This window comes from Oreochromis niloticus, linkage group LG10 (assembly GCF_001858045.2).
Source record: "Oreochromis niloticus isolate F11D_XX linkage group LG10, O_niloticus_UMD_NMBU, whole genome shotgun sequence".
Lineage (NCBI taxonomy): Eukaryota > Metazoa > Chordata > Actinopteri > Cichliformes > Cichlidae > Oreochromis > Oreochromis niloticus.
In genome coordinates, this window is record NC_031975.2 from 30,111,942 (window position 1) to 30,133,651 (window position 21,710).

General features: G+C 42.3%; 1 protein-coding gene and 1 long non-coding RNA gene across 14 annotated transcripts in view; one reads left to right on the forward strand and one right to left on the reverse strand.

The window, feature by feature from the left end:
* Nucleotides 1-5,829: 5,829 nt before the first annotated feature.
* LOC106098881 (uncharacterized) lies at nucleotides 5,830-17,422 on the reverse strand. 7 transcript variants are annotated; one of them, XR_003221987.1, is made up of 3 exons: nucleotides 15,997-17,422; nucleotides 7,464-7,553; nucleotides 5,830-7,333 (listed from the first exon to the last, which is right to left on the reverse strand). It is a non-coding gene; the product is annotated as an uncharacterized LOC106098881 (long non-coding RNA). The 7 variants fall into 7 exon arrangements; XR_003221985.1 differs by lacking the exon at nucleotides 15,997-17,422 and adding an exon at nucleotides 7,952-8,074; XR_003221984.1 differs by lacking the exon at nucleotides 15,997-17,422 and adding an exon at nucleotides 7,941-8,074.
* The window catches only part of dbn1 (drebrin 1), a 123,043-nt gene continuing 108,886 nt past the window's right edge, over nucleotides 7,554-21,710 (forward strand). For 6 of the 7 annotated variants that reach the window (XM_025910999.1, XM_025911000.1, XM_025911002.1 and 3 more), the window contains exon 1: nucleotides 8,095-8,243. In XM_025910999.1, coding sequence (XP_025766784.1) covers nucleotides 8,161-8,243 — 83 coding nt within the window. In that variant the 5' untranslated portion in view covers nucleotides 8,095-8,160. Of the gene's footprint in view, nucleotides 7,696-7,959; nucleotides 8,244-21,710 lie in introns of those variants that run through there. The other variant, XM_013276743.3, reaches the window with a different exon arrangement.

Consider the following 21,710-nt stretch of genomic DNA (forward strand, 5'->3'; position numbering starts at 1 on the left):
TCACCGTGTTTGAAGGAGAGACCATAGCGCCCATCAGGCCAAAACCCCAACTGTGGAGTCTGGAGGTGGGAACATTGTGGTGTGAGGCTGATTTTCAGCACACAGCCAAGGAAAATAAAGCTGCTGCAGTGGCCCACTCAATCACCGAAGGAATCTGTGGAAAAAAGCAAAAAGATCTGAGTTCACAGAAGTCAAACTTTCACATTCATCTGGAAGAATGGGATAAAAATCCCACCAGAGCTAGTTTCTCCAGGACCACGAGATACTGAAGGAGTCCAGTTAGGAAATGAATCGTCTTTAACTGGGCTTAAACTTCAGCTTCTCCTTTTTTGTCCCTTTTTCAGGTCACATGATGTCTCGTGTATGAATGAGATCGGACCAAAAAACGATTAATGCCTCGTGATGTGAGATCTTCAGGGTTTTCCTTTAAAGCTCTGTGAAGGTGCTCTCACACATGCTGGTTTAAAGCTCATTGGTCACAGCGTTCAGAGCGTTCAGCTCGTTTCACCCCCGCACAGTTTTTTTATTGCTCTAATCTGTTTCAACATCCCGACGCCCACGCCTCTTTTCTTGGACGGAAACATTCGGAGCGTCAGATCTTCATAATTTGTCTTCCTGCTGTGATAAACATCTTTCATTTCAGAGGATCCAAACGCGCCGAGTCATTGGAGGATGGAGATTTAGGAGCTTAGAGACAAACTAAATGACAAAAAAGCAGAGTATGGATTTGTGCAGCTTCTATTTGATCCCATCAGGAAGTAAAGGAAAACTAAGAGACGTGACTGATGACGGACAAAAGGGGAGACGCTCCGTCTCACACAGACCACAGATGGGAAGCGAACCTCTGCTTTTCCTTTGTCTTCCATCTGTCCACGTGTCTGCCTCCTCCGATGTAGATGCTGATCAATGGATCAATCAATACCTTTTGTTTCCTCCAGTTTTTACTGCGAAGAAACAGCAACGAATCCACCGATTTATCCCATTCATCTGCTGGAAACTACAAAATAAGGGCGTGTGAGATTGAACCAAACATCCTGTGTGTGCGTGAACGTCACAGATTCCTACTTTTTCTGTTCCTGCGTCTTATTTTCTTTCACTGGAACCAAGTGGATATGAGACTCGTTTAAAAGAAGGAAAACAGAAAAGACTAAGGACTGCTTCTGTGTTGAGCAAAAGCCACGGCTTTTAACCTCGCAGTGTCCAGTCGCCCACTCGTCCTGTTAGTGAAACTGCAGCAGATTGGTACAAACCGAAGCCACGGTGACCTCAGCGGCTGAATACTAGAGCTTTGAAGTTTGGATTTTGGGTCACGCCGTCTTCGTTTTTGGAGACGGGAGTGTTTACGCTGAAGTAAAGAAACAAAGCGTGCAGCAGCGTCACACCAAGGAACTTAAAAAATTCAAACATAAGCAGCTACACCCGCCTGTGTCACCTCCACCTGTCAGTCACACAGGCCACGCCCCTACGTTGGAAAGAAAAGGATCCTGTTGGCGGTCCTCATGAGCTCAGCACCAACACAACGACCACAAAGGAAACGTTTTCTGTCGGGAACAACGGCGGCCGGTTAAAAGAGGCCGATGGTGCAGAGTCAGATTCTGTTTTGGTGCCTTGCTGAAAGGCGCCGGCGTTCATGGTCCTCCAGGATGCTCGGTCTCTCCCATGGCGCAGCAGCTCGCCCTTTCCTTCTGCCCATGATGGTTTCTCTCCTTTGGCCTCCTCAGCTTCTTTTCCCTTCAATTTTTCCTGGTGTGACATCATCGGTCCGACCCTCCTCCTCCTCCTGATGAAGCACGTCTCTGCTGCACCGTCGACGCTCTTCCTGTTTGTGTCCCAGCTTTGCTTCCGTACACGAGGACAGGTGTAAAACTTTTCTGTACTGTTGCTTTGGGTTTGGCAGACAACGAACTCCAAAACTGAAACATCAATCGATCTGAAAGTCAAAGATTTTCACAGTTTGACGTTAAAAACAAAGTCAGCTCAGAAACGTTCACATGATGATGTTTCTGTTGTGTTTTGTGTTTCAAATAACTAAAAACTTAAAATAAAAACTCAAAGATAATGAAACTGTTTTGACTCAGCACATGCAGCCGGTCGACATGCTGTAATTGATCATCGATCAATAATCCTGATGTTGGCAGCGTCAGACACAGCGATGCTGCTCACACTCAGACCTCGTCCTCTGACTGAACAAACGAGGGGCGGGACTAGTCACAGCGAGTCCTCGCCTGACTCCAGGAAGCACATTTTCATCCAGCAAGCTAAAAGTGAGAAACATCGCAAACAGATTTTTAAAGGTTAAAAATGACAGATCAACACACTCTGACCAATGCGCCGTCTTTTAGCTCCGTTTTTGGTCTCCTTCACCTGTAAAACCCCTGACAGACCACCTTTAGCTCCACACAAAGCCATGAATAGTTTCACATGTGTCGAGCCTTCATGCTGCAGTTAGGCTGAGCAGAGCGAGCTGTCAAAAACTGTCACGTGTATTTAGAAAAAGCTGCAACGCAACATTTAGGATTCAAATATATGTCACGCATAGACAAAGACTGTACATAAAAGATGGACGTAGCCATTAGTTTCTGGATTTTGCATTTGGAAGAAACAACTTTGGTGCGTGGACCACCGTCCTGTTGCTTTTTTTGTTTGTTTGTTTTACAGTAAGAAGTGACCATATTTGGATGATACTGGAATTTTCAGGTAATATTAACAAACTTGATTAATCAAAGTAGCCACGCCCCTAAATCCAGTGTCCAGGTGGCTCATTCATGAGGAGGAAACTATCCACTGGGACCAAACATGGTTAATTCTGCTGGACAGCTGAACATTTTGACACAGGAGTGTATGAGGGCGGACTCACTGCTGAAGGCAGCCCCAAGTGGCCATGAGAGGAACTGCAGCTTTCTGCACAATGAAAAATAAAATATCCCCCAAATTATCTGAGTGAGTCGTTTAACTGTATTTAAAATGTATTTAAGGTGAAAAAGATTATTTTGAGGCTGATTTAAACTAAGTTTTAAAAATTTGCACTCAGAGATATCATGCTGTGCAAAATCCTTTTTTCTTTTTCTTTTTTTTTTTTTAACTTGTCCGATTTTGCATCAAATTTTAAAAACTTTCCTGTTTTTCCGCCTCTACACCAGCTTTCATTAAATTCATCTGGGCAAGTTTTTTGTGCCTAATCTTGAATTATGGTGCAGAGCTGAAAATAGTTTTTTTATCAGAGACTCGCTGTACCCACTCCCACAAACCGGCCGAGCACACAGCGTTTCAGTCGTCTGACAGCCCGGGGAGAGAAAACTGGCAGTAATTTATGATCCCATGATGCATTAATACTGTGAGGAGTAAACACGTATGCACAGTGTTCTGGTAGTGTTCAGGTTTTTGAAAGGTGGTGCAGACTTTTGCAGTCATGATAAAGTGTCTGAGCAGTTATTTACTGTGGAGAACTTCGGGGAGGTAAAGTGTGGGTAAAAATGGGAGCTAAAGGGTTGCTCTGCATGCAAATAAACACAAGAGGAACGAGTGCAGTGGGGTTCAGAGAGCTGAATGGTGGGCAGAGGGAGCTTCAGCGGCTTCACCTTGAACATAATCGCTGTCTGTGCCAATTAAAGAGCCCACCAGTGTCCCCGCCCCTCCTCCATTATCCTCTGGCCTCTGAGAGCCGAGGGAAGGTATGTGGGCTTGGCGCCAGCCGCCGGGCCCGCATGGGAGACAAACACCGAGGCGGCCTGCGTGGGGTTCAGCTCTCTGAGGCAGCATGGTTTCCACAGCAACAGCCACCGCCGCAAGCCGGGAAAAACCTCCTAAATGTCAACTTTTCCAGGAAACGGGGAGAAAAGAACCTCATTTTAAAGTCTCATTGCTTACAGGGTCCCCAAAAACCCCCAAAGACGGCTTCGAGAGACATTCTTGGGCCATTCGGTCATCAGAGGTTCGTTTTGTCCAAGTTTGGTGCTGTTAATCTCCAGCTTCAACCAGATTTTATAGCTTTCATGCAAACCTGATGTGTCTTTGCACTCCCACCACACTGTCAGTCAGTTTGTACTTAACTCACACTGTAAGAATGTCTTCTGTTTGTTTCACTTCGTGTGAATGACAATAAAAACTCACACTCTTTTTTTTGTTCCATGCCGTCTTCCTGAAGAGTTTAATGTCAGATTTGTGTGCTGCTGTCACATATATGTCACATATTTCATTTGTCAGAAACACAGATTTTTCTGTGGATTTTATTTGTCTGAACTTCAGTATCGTAACACAGCAGCTCCTCTCCTCTCAGTCAGAGCTATGCCATCACATTCACACATCTGCTTTCATGATGCATTTAGGGATCACCTGTAAATTGTAGCTAAAACAAAAAAAAATTGGTTTCAGGTTAAAAGAGCCCTGCAGTAGCAGTATGTAACCCCCGTGTCCCCATGTTCACCCTCAGAGTGCCAAACTTACCCAAAATTCACCAAATTCTTCCTTTAACCCTAAAACTCTTAATCTGAAAATCAGACAAATGAACTAATGGGTTAAAAGTCGAATCATCTTTTATACATTTAGTTTTTGGCCTCTATGTTTCGAAATGTCAGCGTAAGCGTTGCGGCTGCTAAAATGTTAGCTTTCTGAAGTCAGAGGCTCGGGTTATCAGCCAGGTTAGCGAGCTGACACACGGGTACTGAAACAGCATTTTTAGGGACCCTGCGGTCGCCACATCCTCCTGTAGAAGCTGCAAAGGACTCAATGGTCTGAGTATTCATGGCTGAACCAGAGGATATCTCCAGACAGCTACAACAGTAAGAAAAATAATGCTTGGGTTCAGATTTCTGTTACCAGCTGAGCGGTGACGGCTACTTTCAGGGACCTGCAGCACGTTTTTCTCTGGATTTTCTCTGGACGCAGCCACTCTTTGTGCAGACGAGAGCCTGACGTCTTAGTAATAAATAAAATAAAAAAAATAAAAGTAATAAAAAACCTTTGTGTGTACGTGTGGTGATTAAACTTGAACATAAGAGACTCAGGAATGCATTAATGTCACTGAATGTCCTCACAAAGATAGTGAAACAAATATGTGTGTGTATTAGCTCCTCCCCCTGTACACAGAGTGGAGCAGTCGCTCCATCAGGAAACATCTTTGGCTGAATATATGAGAACCGCTCAACCAAACGACCTGAAACTCAACACTGAGCTTACGGAGGTCCTCAGAAACCCACCAGCTGAGTCTGAAGTGGATCAGCTGACCGTGGACGCTTCTGTCCATCTATCTGTTTGAAGGTCAACATTTAGAGCTGCTGTCAGTGCAGTAGTCTCCCTGTAACATGTTTATTGGCAGCATGTCATACTCAGGTACATTTCTGTACTTTAACGTGAAGATTTTGGTGCTTTTTCATTTCAGTTTTTTTTTTTCATTTATAGTCCTAGGAGCATCGACCAATCACATTTCAGCAGGTAACCTGAAAATGAGCGACTGTACATAAGAACTGATGCTTTTTACAACTTCACTCATGACTTCAATCATGTGTTGATTGATTGAAATCCACTGTGATGTTGTTAAGAAGCAAAACTACAAAACAAGTCTTTGTCCAACATATTCTTGATCTCACTGTTTCTGTTCTCTCAAAAATTAAATCACCACAAAAGTCTGTCGTGTTTCACTTGGTCCACAGATGAATCCACTCGAAGCCCAGACCTCCCATCGTTTCTCGTCCTGCTGATCTGACTGACAACACGTTTAAAAACGTCTGCGTAACAGCGATGAGTCTGACACGTCATCAAAAAATGAATGAAAAACAATTTATACACATTAAAAAACAAAATCAGGCTCAGGTAAACAATCTGTGGAAACTGTTCAATGCTCAAATTTAACTTTATTCATAGAAAGCAGACTCAGCATTTTCTTTCTGTGTTACAGTCTCATCTGTGTTTCTTTGAATGAAGCTGTATTGTTCATGGAAAGAAGTCGACATCTGTCTGCCTGCGCTGCAGTTTTTCATCTGGTAAATACTTTATTCAGACGGAGCAGAGTATTTATATTAATACTAATGTTGAAAACACAAGAAACAGAATAAACTGGTTTTAACTTTTAACTGTTAACGTCGCCCATCTTCAGTATTCAGCTTGTTTCCTGCTTCATGATCAAACTGCCTCCAAACCATCCACAAAACACTGGGAGTGCGATCTGGCGAGCAGTCCTGGAGACGGTCTGAGTCAGGGATTGGTCCAAGGAGGCGGCGGTGCCATCAGGTCCTGCTGATTATTCCTCACAAACAAATCAGCCCACAGAGGCTGACAGAGGTCAGCTGTTGAAAACAGCTTCAGCTGCTCCTCAGCTCTCATCATCTGATCTGCTTTTTAAAACCAGAGCACCATGCTGGAATCCATAGCAACAGGTAAACTTACCAGGCAGCTCCGCCACTTAGTGGTTTTCATGAGAGACTTGTTATTAACAAAACATGGGACCCACGTGCCTCCAGACGACTTCACTAATGCACCACCCGGCTGATGGAGGCTCCTTCTGAAGTGGTTGATGCCCCCATTACAGTCCTAAAAAGGTTTTTAATCCACAGATTGTCAAAGAAGAAGCCCTGAACGCTAACAGGAGGAGGAGGCCACCCTTTGGTTACTGCAGTCTAAGTGCAGCCATCTTGGTTTCTTTGGAGCTGGAAGCGACCATATTTGGACAAGAGAGTGGAAGTTATCGGCTGCTCCTAGCAAGACTGGTTTTTAAGCTAATGCATCACACCGACACTGCACCCTCTAATACTGAGAGCTAAATAACAGGCTAACAAAATCTTAGACTTTAATTCACCCAAACTTGGAGGACAGACTTCAAGGACGCAGCACAGCAGCACAAACTCGGCCCGCAGGTCGAGTTCAATGACTCCGGAGAGCCAAGGCCGAGGCTAGCAGCTCCAGCTCTAACCAAAGGAGCCACACGCCAAACTGGAAGCCTCAATCAAGTTAAAAAAGAAGCGTTATAAAAACAATCACCTGCCGTGCTGCAATTATAAAGGAGGAAATGATCCACAGAGACCCAAACGGTTTCTGTAAACGTGCTTATTTCTGCGGTAAAGTTCAACATTTTTACGTGACAGTATACGACAGCAGCATCTGGTGGCCACCAGAGGAACTGCAGGTTTTAACACATCAGCTTCGACCTGATAATTTCGCCAAACTCTGATCAGAGAAACTTACAGAAAACCCAAAGGAAGTTCAGAATGTTTCATGTGTTACTCTGAGGAAGATTACAGCCTCCTCATCACTCTGAAGGTCATCGGCTAATGAGAAGGTTGGTGGTTCAATTCCCAGCTGCTCCGGTCTGCGTGATGTGTTCATCAGTGTGGATCTTAGACTGAAAGCATTTAGATGTAGAAAGGTGCTGTTGTGAGTGAGGCATGCTCAGGAACCCTCCATTTACCAGTTAAAGCCCCGCCCACAGAAAAGCTTACATCACAGTGCATTCACTCTCAGGTCACTCTCACCTGGTGCTGTTCCAGCTGGAAATGCTTCACATAATGAAATCAGTAACTCCTGTAAGTCCAACAGCTTCACTTCACTTTGTTCTCCTGGACCTGTGTGATGTCACAGGGAAAGAGCAGAGTAGATTAGAACAGAATAGAAAAACCTTTATTATCCACATCAGTGGGAGATTGCCTTTGGTTCACCAAATTAAAACACTGAGTGTCACTGCAGAAATGCATCCTTGTTCACAAGGTAACCAGGTGTGAATGTCAAACAGCAAGTTTGACATTCACACCTGGTTTCGTACTTATTGACCTCCTTTATCCGGTATTTCCTCTTTGCTCGAGCTCCTTGTTTTTTGTAAGTGCTGTAAGACGATCTGAGTACAGCGCATGTTAAACAGTAACAGCAGTGAATAATGTAAAAGTAATGATTTGCCACGGTGACACGGACATTCACTCAAATCTTCCTCCTTTCGGACAAATTTAAACTTTAACTGTTTCTGTACAGCTGCAGGAGTTTAACCGTCGGCACTAGGACCCATCGGACTGTGACCAGCTGATCTTCCGGCGCTAGGACCCCGCGGACACCGCGCTCCTCTCTTTGTCTCCACCAGTCAGCGCCGCCTCCTCCTCCTGCTGCTGCTGCCGTCCTCCTGTAGTCTCACTCCGAGTCTCTCCCCATCAGCAGCGGCTGGATGCTTGCAGGGACGGAAACATGGCTGTGAATCTCGGCAAGAACCGGCTGGCCCTGCTCACCGCCTACCAGGACGTCATCGACGAGACCACGGACACCGACTGGTGAGTCCTGCGGCCCTGTTCTCCTGTCCTCTCCTGGTTCTGCTCCTGCTCCCGCTCCTCTCACGGCTCCTCTCGGGGTTTCGTTGTTCGGGTTGTTGCGCGCTGATGATGCGCAAGGCAGGACTGGGGCACCACCACCTTCATCATCATCATCATCATCATCGTCAGTACAGCTGGTGTAAAGTAGGGACGGAGGGGGGTGCGGTTGTTTCGGGTCTGCAGAGTTTGTGTCAGAGAGCTGCAGGTCTTTTTTTTTTTTTTTTTTTTTTTTTTTAGGGGGCGGGGGGTCCCGAGCTGCCCGAGCTGCCCCGCAGTGCAGACTCAGCGGGGAAACGTGCGCCACTGTCTGCGTAAAATGCGCTTTGTTTGCCCTCAGTCCGCCGGGACCGGCTTCACTCCCAGCTGGAAGCAATTTCAGGCTTTTGTGCAAAGCGATGCAGAGGTGTGTGTGTGTGGTGGTGGTCCAGAGATACTGATGAGCCCCTGCATCCTTAAACCAGGAGGAAGAGGGGCGAGGCCGGTGGGTGGGATGGAGGGAGGAGGGGAAAGAAGGGGTGGAGGCTTCCATCATCCCCCTTTGTGGCGTTTCTGCACTGGGAAATGGTGCAAGAGGGTCAGTAACAAAATTATTCATTCGATCTGCCGAGCAGTACGGTGGCCCAGAGGTGCAAAACACAACGACACGAAGAAAAACGCAACAACTTTTTAGAAACATAAAATCAAAAAAACACAACTGTGAAACCAAACTGGACTCAAGAATGTCACGAGAACATGAAGATACAAAACCAAAAATACAGCGAAGTAGTAAAACTATGAAACAAAAGAACAGAAAAGTAAAAAACAAAATAAAAACACTATTACAAAGAAAAATAATTCAGCCGTGTTTAGGAAAACCCCATCAACATTCAGGGAAAGAAACAAAACCAGAGTCTTTGGAACATCTCATGACATTCCAGGAAAAAATGTGACAACATTGGGAAAACCCCCAAAACGATTAAACATTAAACCAAAAAAAATGAAAACATGGGATTTAAGAAAACAATAACATTTCACAAAAACCCGACAGGAAGCAGGAACAGCAAAAAAAGGAAAAATTAGCATTTTGGAAAAAGATTTTTGAACAGGAGACCAACACAGGAAGTGACTAATAGCAATGTGGTGATCTGAAACTGTAGAAGTGGGCGGGCCCAGAGTTAAAACTCTCTTGACTTCAAGGCGATCATTGAAGTGATTTTGTTTACTGAAATATAATGTTTGGCTATTTGTTGATCGATCAGTATCGGCAGTTGCTGCGGCCAATAAATGAAAATGTAAAGGGGAAAAAGGAGAAGCGCCCTTCGGCCATGTTGTGAATGTTGAGTTGGGCAAAGTGCAAACGAGTAAATAAAAATAGATAATAAACGTCTGAAAGAAAAGAATATCGGCCACTATATCGGATTTGTAAAATCACCAGATATCAGTATCGGTCTTAAAAATCTGATATCAGGCTGATATCAAAAACATGAAAAAATCAGACTACGTTCACTCTGCAGGTCTTAATGCTCAATTCCGATTTTTTGATCAAATCCGATTTTTTTTGTCTGCTTGTTCACACTACAAATAAAATGCGACAGCAAACGTGCTCTAGTGTGAACGCTCAAAGCGGCCCGCATGCGCAAAAGAAGACGTCACACACAACGCGCTCTGTTTAGACCCAGAGCAAACAGTATTGTTTGACTAATGGCCCTTAATATAAAGACTTCGGACTTTACGTTTCCCAGTTTTTGCTTTAAGTTATTTTGTTATTTACATAATAATGTAAATAACCTAATAATGATCCTTATTGCTGTTTTAGAGGAGCGGTGCTTTAAAGGATAATCTGCAGATTTCTGTCAGAATCTGCAGGAAGCGTTCGCGATGTCCTCTCGGGCGCTTCTCGGGCGCTGATAATTGGCGTCTGTCTTGTGTCAGTGACGTAAAAGACGGATTTAATGCGACACGACCGTTCAAACAGCAGTCGCTTTCTAAAACATCGGATATGTATCGGATTCAGTACCACATACGAAAGTGACCCAGATCGGATTTGAAAATATCGGATTTGTGCCGTTCACACTGTCAGACCATGATCGGATATGGGTCGCATAGGGTCAAAAAAATCGGATTTGATGCGCTTTCGCCTGCAGTGTGAACGTAGCCTCAGTTTTCAGGTGTGTTGTTGTGTTTGGCACCTCTAGGCTACCATACAGCAAACCATGGCCCAAGTAAAACTATGTGTATATGAAGTACTGGTCCCAGCTGCTCCCTAATGGAATCAAACCAGTAACCTTTTGCTGGCAGACGTGTAAACCACTGCACCGTGGAGCCGCTGCACTGAAACATTATTATTAATATTTATTAACAGACAAAGATCAGGCTTTAATCTCTAATCTTGGAATTTTATATAAGAGGTTTTCTATCTATGAAGAAGGCAAACAGACCAGCGCTCACTGGTTTAACAATGACTCACTCCCACAGATCTACAGATACAGCCCCACTGGCTGCAGTGATGTATTAAAGTAAATGTTTATTGCATGGACTTTGTTGCTGAAACACCAAAAGCACTCTTAGGTTTAGAGTTTTTCATTTCGTAGCCGAGCAGGAAGGTCACCAAGCTGAATTTCCCCGGCAGCCTGTGAATCTAGAGCAGCAAAGTTTTAGGTGAATCCCAGAGAAAAAAAAGAGGAATTTCAGAAACCTCGGCCTGGTTTTGGTGCCGGCACATCCTTCCTGTTCTCTGTTTGTGTTTGACTCGGAACAAAAAGGGGAAGGAGCTGATTTGTTTAGTTTCAGAAGCTGCAGCATGTAGAGGAGCTGGTTAGCTTAGAGGAGGTAATATTTGACTTGGACTGCAGGTTTAATGTTAAACTCCAGCCTCTGTCCTTGAACATGATAAGGCAGCAGTCATAACAACTCCACCTGTTCCCCTGATTAAAAATCAGAGGTGTCCTTGGTTAAAGTGGAGCCATTAAAGGTTGTTTGGACACAAACGCTGAGTCTGAAATGTGAACCTGAGCCATCTGCTGCAGGTCATGAGGCCAGGTGAGGTCAGCCTGGCCTCTGTGGTTAGACTCAGTCACGAGGAAATCCAACCGCCTCACTCAGTCTGTCCACAGGGGGCGTGCACATGGATGGTAATATATTTTTAGTTGATTAGCTTCCACAACAACACGAAGCCTTGTTTAGTGTTACCACAAACCCGAGCAGATCATTGATTGATTATTGATAAATGATTAAACCCATGTGATCACACGCTGTGCTCGTCGTCCTGAGGTGGGAGTCGCTCTGGTTGTTGTAGTATAGTTGCAGCTACAGTTGAGCAATATGTTGCCCTCACTCAGCAACGTCAGCAGGGTTAGTGCTGGAGTTAGAGATTTTGTGGTCCAGTGGTTAGCACCATCGCCTCACGGGAACAAAGGTCTCGGGTCCAAATCCAGCCTGGTGTGTTTACTGCTTCACCCAGTCCAAAATCCTTCATGGGGCTAACTGGTGACTCTGAATTGGCTGTAGACATGAACAGTTGTTTGTTTCTCTGTGTTAGCTCTGCGACTCACTGGCCACCTGACCAGGTGTGCCCTCTCGCCTCAGCCTGACTTAACCCTGAAGTGATGGAAAATGGATGGAGGGTACCTTTCATTAAAATCCATCTTTTCCTTTAGGTCTGACAGTTTTTCCAAAAAGTTAAAGAAAAAAAAAAAGAAAAAAGAAAGGCTATAGCTTAAGGGTGGAGGTTAACCTAACCCCAACCTCATGTTAAGACAAAAATATTCCAGCCACCCACCAACAGTCCAGTGTGGACAGTCAACAGTCATCAGGTCGGCGGATCCACTCTATAGTTTTATATTGAAGTGTCTGTGGGCACCATGTTGAACTCTGAGTTGTTCTGTGTCACAATGTTTGACAAGGTAACTAAAACAAATTTTGCTGTCTGGGACACTTTTTTAAATTTTGAGTTATTTTGTCACCGTTTTCAGTCACTAACTCCACATTTTGACTCATGTAGAGCAAAACCAAAACTCTTTTTCAGTGGCTGCAAACAAACAAGCTTATTTGTGAAAAAACAAACAAACCTTATTTGCAGAGCCAAAGTGCGCCCTATGCTCTCTGAACATGTGAGACAATCGGGGTTCAGCGCTCAGGTGACGTGTGGAGCTGCAGTGTGAGCTTCAGTCAGAAATGTAACACATGAGGCTGCAAACGTGAATGTTTCTGTTTCATAAGTAAGAAACTTCATCACAGCTGTTTGAGCAGGTTTTGAGATTTCCGGCATTCAAACGGTTTCACCGGCTGAATCATCAAAGAACTGAAAGGTTCAGAGTGGGATTTGACCCCAGGTTGTATCCTGTGTCCACAGCGTGATGGTGCAGCAAAGTTTGCTGTTTGGATCGTTAATAATCAATAACCATAATATGGTTAATATGGTTTGCTCAAAAACTGAGCATCAGAAACAACAGAGGCGCCTCTGCTGGGCTGGTTTTGGTTTATTTACAGGAGATTTCGTCATCGATACAAAGACAAACATCCAGGACAAATTTCCGCCTCTGTTCCCGGAGATGTGGCTCGTCACAGCCTGACACCGAGCTCTCCGAGGGTGCAGAAACATCGCTGTTCAGGTGTTGATGGAGGCAAGAAATGATGCTTTTTCCACCCTCGAGTCTCTCGCGGCGTCACCAAACTGTAAAAGTGTAAATTACGTGTTTGTGTCAGCTGACCTGCTCGTGTGAGCGCGAGCTGTCAGGCTGAAAGGTTAACGTTTCCTGTAACGGCGTTTGGATTTAGTGGGATGATCCGGCGGGGCAGGGAGATGATGCGGAGGGCCTCAGGCCTGCCCCCGTTTTTCACACTCGATGGGATTCAAACAAAGGCAGAAACCTCCAAACACGCTGACCCCAAACAACACGGGACCCCCCCCCCCCACCGCCAAACACCCTCCACCTCCACACCACCGCCCTCTGCCCTACTCTGCTTTCCCAGAGAGCGGATTTAGGAGCTGGATAAATGGAGTCTCAGGAGCTTCTCCTCAAATCTGGTTTTTCGGGCACACCAGTCCAGATAAGACAAGTTCCTCTGACCTGGTTTTGTCGATAAAATAATAATGCATTTATTTATCTCCCAGCAGCTTCACGTCACCTTCACTGCAAACAGAAATACCTTTTTTCCTGCAATTTAGACGTTTGGGGCTATTTTCGTGCCAGTCCACCTTGAACAGGTTAAACATATTTCCCTGTGGTCTGCAGCCGTCTGTGTGGTTTCCCAGAGATAAGTGCCTCATATTAAAAATGATCGAATTAAATGTCACTCGTGTTCTAATAAGAAACATTATTTGAAAGCAGCAGTGTCCTTTTCCAACAATCATGAAACGACCTGACTATAAAAATTAGAAACTTTAGTTTTTCAAATGTTGTTGATGATGAATCGGGGAAAGAACCGTTCAGCAGGCTAATCGATGATTTTTGGATAAAGCTGCGTCGTCTTCTCTTGTAAATCTTTGCTTCTGTCGTCCTGTCGCCAGCAGGACTCGGTCAGGAAGCTGTAGAGGTTTGTTCGTTAATTACACGCCGCCCTCACATCACGCTCGTCCCCTGTGAACAGGTCTTATCTCGGCCTCGCTCGCTCGAACATCCGTCGTCACAGGCGGCGCGAACTTCAGAACGCCATCAGCCACGAGGGTCTGAGAGCAGCGAGTCGAAGTGATAACGAGCGGGAGGAATCCAGATGACGGATGAGTCGGCTACGTCGCTTATTCAGTCGGAGAGAAGCGTGAAGCTCCGTCCCAGCTGATAACAGGACAGACGAGGCCTCTGTTAGGCTTCATGAACCTCGGAGCGTCAAACACAAAGGAAACATCTGCACGATGACTTTGGGTTTAATGATGGCGTCAGGGTAAATGGATTTATCCTGAGCAGCAAACACAGTCACTCCTAAGGACGAAGACATGCAGAGAGAGCGTGGTGATGAACGCTGTTTAAGTGTAAAATTACCAAAAATCTAAATTTACTTTCCTGTTTTAGTCCACATAAAAATATCTGAGAAACTACCGACAGCTCCCTCAGGATTAACCCTGATGACTTTAGTAGTATTCAGTACCACGGGGAACACTGGCATAACATTAGAGTGTAAAGTTCTTGATTTTTTTCATTCAAAGATTAATCTAATCAGGCTTTAAACATAAGGAGGTAGTGCAACAGACAGCGAAGTGCATGTTAAAGACCAAAGAAAACATTATTGTTATAAAAATATATATATTTTAATCCACCAGCAGTCGTGACATCTAAAAACACTATGTCAAAAATGAAAGGCAACAAAAAACAACTTTCTTTGTAATGTCTGCTTGTATTTTAAGAAGTGCCGCATTTGGGTAAAAATATTACTAATAAATCAAAATTAGAGGAACAAGCGTTTGTATGCGTCAGCTGCAAGGAACATGGAGAAAAACAATAGTGAAATGTAATTATACTTTGTTACTATACAAGTTAAATAAAGCATTTATGGGCTGTAAACAACAAGCTGTGCTTTTTATTTAAAAAAAAAAAAGAAACAAAAAAGGTACCAACAGCACAAACATGGTCCAAAGGTTAGGGTCAGTACTAGTTAGCTGAGGACTAGCTAACAGCTAGTTAGCTTGTGAGTAAAGATAGCATTTACTTTAAATTTTAAGAAAATAAATACAAATGTATGAATTACAGTTTTTATAAAAGTGGAAATTAGTAAAAAAATTTAAAATTATTTTTTATTTCCTGAAGTGTTTTGTTTGTTTAAAGCTTCCTGTCGGGTAATGCATGCTAGCAGAGTTAGCCTGTAACGGTAACTCTGATGTACAGTGTGTTAACTATATTAAACTTGTATATAAATTGATATAGTAAAACCTGTCACTCATTAGTTTGTGTCCTTCTATTCTGAGACCCTACATTTGTTTAATATTAGTGTATCTGGACAAAATGTTTTTATCAGCTAATGGTTTTTTTTGCTAAACTAGCTTGGTTAGCAAGAACAGTTTACAGTGATGTTAAATGGATAACTAATAATTAAAAGGGTTCATTAACTGGTGGACATCACAAAATGGTTTCAACATTCATTCTAACAGCATTAATAATTCACTTTGATGCAGTTCAAACTTTGCTCTCAAGTATATTTGTCGTAAATTGGTAAATAAAGGAACTCTGGAGACATAGTTTTTTGTAGCAGGCTGTAAACATGTTTATGGAAGCTTGAATGTTACAACTGAAGATTTTTTTTTTTTTTTTTTTTTTTTGGGCCATCTGTAACTCACAATTTTAAGTTGGCATTTCAAAATTTTGAGGTAACTTAAAATTTTGTCTTCCTCTTAAAAAAACAAACAAAAACGTAATAAAATTCCCAGTTGTGTATCTCGACCTGCCCAAAACTGACGAGGAATTTGTCAGACTGAAGAGCTCAAACAGACGGTGATGTGCGGGAGGAGGCTCTGGCAAATATGAAGCATGTTACATCATTTTTAAAGCATGAGGGCTTTTAAACTGATAAGACTGGGTTGTTCACCGCCTCGGAGCATTGCAGGCAGCGGTAATGAGCACTCCTGACGGGTGAACATTAGGATGAGATTCCCTTTCCAGCCTGTTTATCATTAATTCATCCACTCCCTGAAGCTAAAAGAAAGGAATGTTACCTCTTGAACCACAAATGTCAGACTGCAGTGAAGGTGACACTGAAAAGGGCAGCGGGTGAATCAGGGTTATCCGATATCACAAAATCCACAAACCGCATTCAGTGGCTGCTGATTGGCCGCAGGCTGCTGTCATACGACCCTTTGACCTGTCCAGCTGTTCGAGGAAGCCATTACCTGACGAGTCACCTCAGACAAAAGAAGAAAATGGTAGAGAGAGGAGCTGAGCAGCAGGTTGAGTCTGTTGGTCTCAGAGGACGTTTCTTGGACTGCTCACACACTTTGGCGTGTTTCTCACATTTAGTCTTTCCGTCTGAGATCATTTTAACGTGAGTCGTTTATTTACCCCTCAGGAAGGTCTGGATTCAAGGTCGACCAAACAATGCTTCACAGCAGAGCCGGTCGAGGTCAAAGGAGAAACAAAACACTGCTGGAAACGGCCTGAGGCTGTGTAGTTTAATCATTCCAGCTCGTGGTGTTCTTACTTATTACCTGTTACAGGCAGGTGACGACGGAGAAACCTGAATAAATGAGCTGAACATACCAAAAGGTGACGCTGCTGTTCCCACGTCACCAAAACTGAACCAAGCTGCACACATCTGAAGTCAGGCCTCCAAAAAACAATGTAAAACATCACATGATTTAAAAGCTCAGGCTTCAGACTGCTGCCCCTCAGCAGGCTTCCAGAAGCTGGCTAATAAAGATGGTGGCCCTTAAAGACACGGGAGCTAAAACAGCTTGTTTCAGGCAGCGTGAAGTGAGGGTGTCGATGCCCCCTAGTAGCTTTGCATGTTCTACATTACAGTAAAGTTGTATGCGAACTGTTACTGGTAATGTGTGCGTGTCGTCATGGGAAAATGACTCCCCACAGACATGACTTTATTGGGAATTACCATAAAAGATGTCACTGCTCAGAGATGGTACTTTATGGCTTCTGTGTGAGTTATGCAGGTCATGGACAGTCTGTCAGGATGTCAGTGATTTGTTTCTGAGAGGAAGAGTAAACATGAAGGCTGCATGCCTGGGAGGTAAACTGGGCTTTGCTCTGCAAACGACCATGACGGCGATAATCAGACTGTGCAGGAAATGGCTGGTTTCTGGTCCTGCATTCGTCCAGAGCAGTTACCCTACCCTCTACCAAAAACACATTTAATGGATCATCTGACTGAAGACGAATCAGTCTTTCTTTTTGTCTCCTCATCATCTGCTCCGCTCTGTTTTTCAGCAGAGAGAGCATTAATGTGCCTTGAGAGCAGTTAGTAGACATGTTGTGTTTTCACCGTGATCTCGCCGCTCTCTCTGCACTCTCTCAGATTAATATAGAACAGGGTCAGTGGTACAACATGCAAAAACACGGGCTTTCACTTTCTTCACAGCCGCTTTATAAAACACAGGTCGACATCATCCTTCAGCGCTCATTTACAGCTTCCTCACTTACAGGAGCAAAAATATACAGAGTCAAGAAAAGGCTGGTTTACAACCAGAAATGTGTCTTCGTTTTATTTATGTCTTCTATAAATATGCATATCGTTAGCTTCATAGCATAAGTGCCTAAGTCATTGTCTGGTCAAAGTGACTTAGGCAATTATGCTATGAAGCTAACGATATGTGTCTTTGGAAACCTCTGGATATATTTCACCAGTATGGCATGTTAGAAAGTGGAATTTTATTTATTTTTTGCATTCTGACTTGATTTCACATATCCAAAGTAAGCTTTCAAAATCAGAATAATTCAAATCAATATTTTAGTTTAAAATCTGGCTAGCAGTTGAAGCGAGATCGATCAACTGCAGACCAGACAACAAACGACGGAGGCACCAGACAAGTGCAATCAAACGATGAGTTTATTAACGCAGGAGAACAACCATCAGCGTATGCCCTGTTTTGCTCTGATAAAAATACACTGGTTTCTGGTTTTATAGCATAGAGGATCACGCCCCCACGTACACGTCAAATACAGGTCAAAAATACATTGTTTACAGACAAGGGTACATCATGTACATCTTAATAACTATAAACAGACATCTAACTTCTCTTTTCTATATCACTTGCCTTTTAAGGTAATAACTTCAAGCTTCAGGGTCTCTGAGGGCTAATAATGGGCCCTCGTCCTCAATCACTAAGTAGACTGAATTGCAGCAAGTCTCAAAAAGAAGCAGAAGACACTTGGGCCTTCGCTCAGGCCTTCTACTAGATTAATATGTGTATTGTAAGCATGCATGCAATTAACCTGCTATGTTCTCATCTTCCCTCAACATGTATCACCTGGACTCTCTCACCAGTGAAGCTTAAAACCCTCTTGGATGGAACATCAACTTTAAACAAGCACAGTTACGCAATGTGTATAAAATGAACTCTACCTGTGAATAGAATGAATGTGATGACAAACATATTCAATGCAATATGAACCCTGTAAACAATATTACTGATAAAATAATACTGTAAACCATGTAATTAATGCATTCATCATAAGGCAGATTATATAGTAGCAATACAAGAATCTCTGAATCCTAACACAGTTTAAATATTTAGCTAAAGTGTGGATAACCTGTTAAAAGGTTTAGTTATCAAGCACAACTGTTAAGATTTTTTTTTTTTTTAAAACATGATGGTTAAAACAGTTTAAATTTAGCTAAACTGTTAATTACTAAGAGTTTATAGTTTAGCTAATAGGGCAAATAAACCAGTGAGGCTTTAGCTAGCAAGCTCAGTTATTATCTAAACAATAACTAGCAAAAATGCTAATGTAAAAGTTTAAAATATTAGACAAAAATATTCTTTACAGTAAAGTAGTAACTAAACAACTGTTGGCTAACAAGCACAAGTGTTTGGAGTGCTAAAGCAGTTGAAACAGTTAGCCAAAAAATGTTAATTAAAGGAACTGTTAGCTAAAAGTATAGCTACCAGTTTCAGCTAAAAGTGTGTATATATAAACTGTTGAAATGTTTAGCTAACAATGGCAGCTGTAGCAACTATCTTATGTTTATCTTAACAGCTGCTGTTGAACTGTTGAAACTGATCAAAAAATGTATGTTAAAAAAGAGAAATTATTGGCTAAACATGTGGATAAAAACTAAAATTGTAAGTTAATGGTTTGAATAAACAGCACAGTTGTTAGCTTAATGTCATGGATAATTCTTAAAAGTATTGCTAGCAGCTGAAATATTTAACTGAAAATGTAGAAGTGAAATTGTTGGTCAGCAACCACATTTAAGAAGTTCACTATAATGGTCTCTATAATGTAATGAATAGCAGTTTAATGGCAGATGTACTTTAAGCTAATAGTTAGAAGTTAAGATAGTCAGCTAAAGAGAGCGGTTTTATTCAGATTACCATTTATAAGCTAAGTATTGTCGATCTAGTTTGAACTTCTTGTCTTATTTAATCATAAAGGTTGGTGTTGATGGCAGCCATTACAAGTGAAAAAGGCTGGAAACCACTAATTCTGTCATTTAACGATGTAGGTGTTTTTATAGTTGGCCGGTGCCTCTTCTTCCTTCCTCTCATCTTCTTCTCCCTTTCTTACTTCTGATTCCTCCCCCTCCTCTAACAGTTGACATTTATATTTAGGAACTTAGCTGATGCTGTGAAGTCGAGTGAGATTTGATGGCTGCTTCACCAGAATCAGCTTAAATAAATCATGTCAGTGACGTTCGAGGCAGCCAGCAGTGATGAGTGTGAGCAGCGAGGGAGAGGGAGGCGATGATGGAACTGAAAAGCAGGAATGGTGCCTTAAGATATGAGAAGAAGGTGGAAAAAAACAAAAAAAACAAAAGAGGAAAGAGACCTGACCCTTTAATTGGTCTTAGTTTAATGAAGAAATCAATTAATTTCAGTGGGTTTGGTTTCATGGATGAATCATTTTCATGGGGTTAATTATGTAAATTTTGAAGAGTGGGTTGTAGCGAGGCCTCTTGACAGTGTCCAGAATAGAGGAAGCTGGTAGCGCTGTTTGTTTTATGTAAGCCTGGCGTGCTCGAGTGTAAGCTGCTCCACAAAGAAGGGATGATGTGCAGAGTGTTATGTAACAGGAGCCCATGCAGAGGTGTAGCTACACCTCTAAAGTGTAACCATCTCCGTGTAGGGAGATTTACTTTATACCTACCTCGGAAGTCAGCCATATTAGTTTGTCATGTTATCTGTGGTGTTTACTTCAAGGGAGCACCTTCCCCTGGGTAGCATAAGCACTCTCTCTGCCATAAGGATAAATTCAGGGAACAAATGTCCCAGTGTCCTTCGATTCATGTATTTTTCCATTATGTCAACAAAATAAACATCCTTCTAAAGTTAACAGCGATGATTGCTAATTCTTCTTCGTCTTAATTATTGTGACGTCTATATAAAACTGAAAATCAGGGAATGTTCTAATTAGCTACCAGCTACGAGTTGCTATTTTATTTGTTAATTTTGTTAGCTAAAATGAACAAGTAACAAGTAGAATAGTTATGTAATATAAACATAGGCGAACAGTTACCTTTGGTTCGTATAAAGTAATTAACAGCTATTATATTGAATAGCTGAAAGGTTCATTAAATGGCAAAAGCATAACCTGTGAATGGTAAACTTAATGATATGCTAAGAGTAAATAGTAAACTGAAAGTGTAAAATTATTTAACAGATTCACAAAAATTGACAAATGATTTGATACGTTTGTTTCGTACTTATTGGAATCATCCTCGGAGTCCTTCTGTCGTCAGCCATCTTGGCAACAGGGAGTAATTTTGGAATGAACCAAGCCACGATCTAAATAAACAGTCAACAGTTCATAAAACAGCATGTAGAAAAACTGAGTGGTTATTTAAAATGAAAAGACGCTATTTCTACAATAACTGCATAAAGCACTGTGAAAAATATAATGTGCCGGCTTTTAAGTTGCTAGCTTAAATTAGGAATAAAAAAAACAAACCTATGAGACGAAGGTATAGCTGACAGTTTAAATATTTAGCTAAAAGTGCAGGTAAACAGCTGAAATTTCTACTAAATAATATGGATAATCAATCACAGTTGAAATTCTGAGATAAAAAAAAAAAAATGAATAAAAAGATGAAATTTATCAGCTAAAGGTGACATTTTAAGCTAAACGTGTTAACATTTTGGTTTAGCCGTTTCCTGTTTTCACTGGCTGTTTTGTGGACGAGAGCCGTCTTTGGTGTAGATGTATATTTATGGGGGATGTGTTTCTGTTTCAGTAATAAAGAAGGAAGTGGAAAGAAATTGTGGTAGTCCTGACTAGCACTAACATATTTTTGGCATGCTAGCACTCTAGCCGTTAACATGCTAGCTACAAATATACCCAGAAATAATTCATGTTAAATCCTGTCTTGAATTCCTGGATTGGTTTGGATTAAGTTTGTCCTTTTCCTCAATTTGTAGCTTTTGTTTAAGAATTCCCAAGTACATTTTTAAAGATTTTTAGAGTTGTCCATGAATATTGAAAGCTTTAATGAGTTCGGGGTCGAGAGGAAAGATGGATATACTACAATACCATGAAGATAGGCCTAATGTTAGCCTTTGTTAGTAGTCTGGTTACAGCTCCAATCAATGATTAATGTGTAATTCTTAACTTTAATTGTGTGGGCTGTTCTAGGTTGTTTTTAAGGTGCATCCTAAACCTCCAAAAGGTTCTTTCAGTACTTGTTCATACATGGCTTATGATACCAACGGTCAAAACTTTGAAGCATTTGTGTCTGCTCTGCTTTTATTGGTGTCTTTCCTCCTTCTTTTCTTCTGACTGGTGAGTCGCTGAAGTGCCAGAATGGGGTCGCAACCTTCAGTAAACATCTTAAAAGGAAATCTGGATGGCAGGTCGG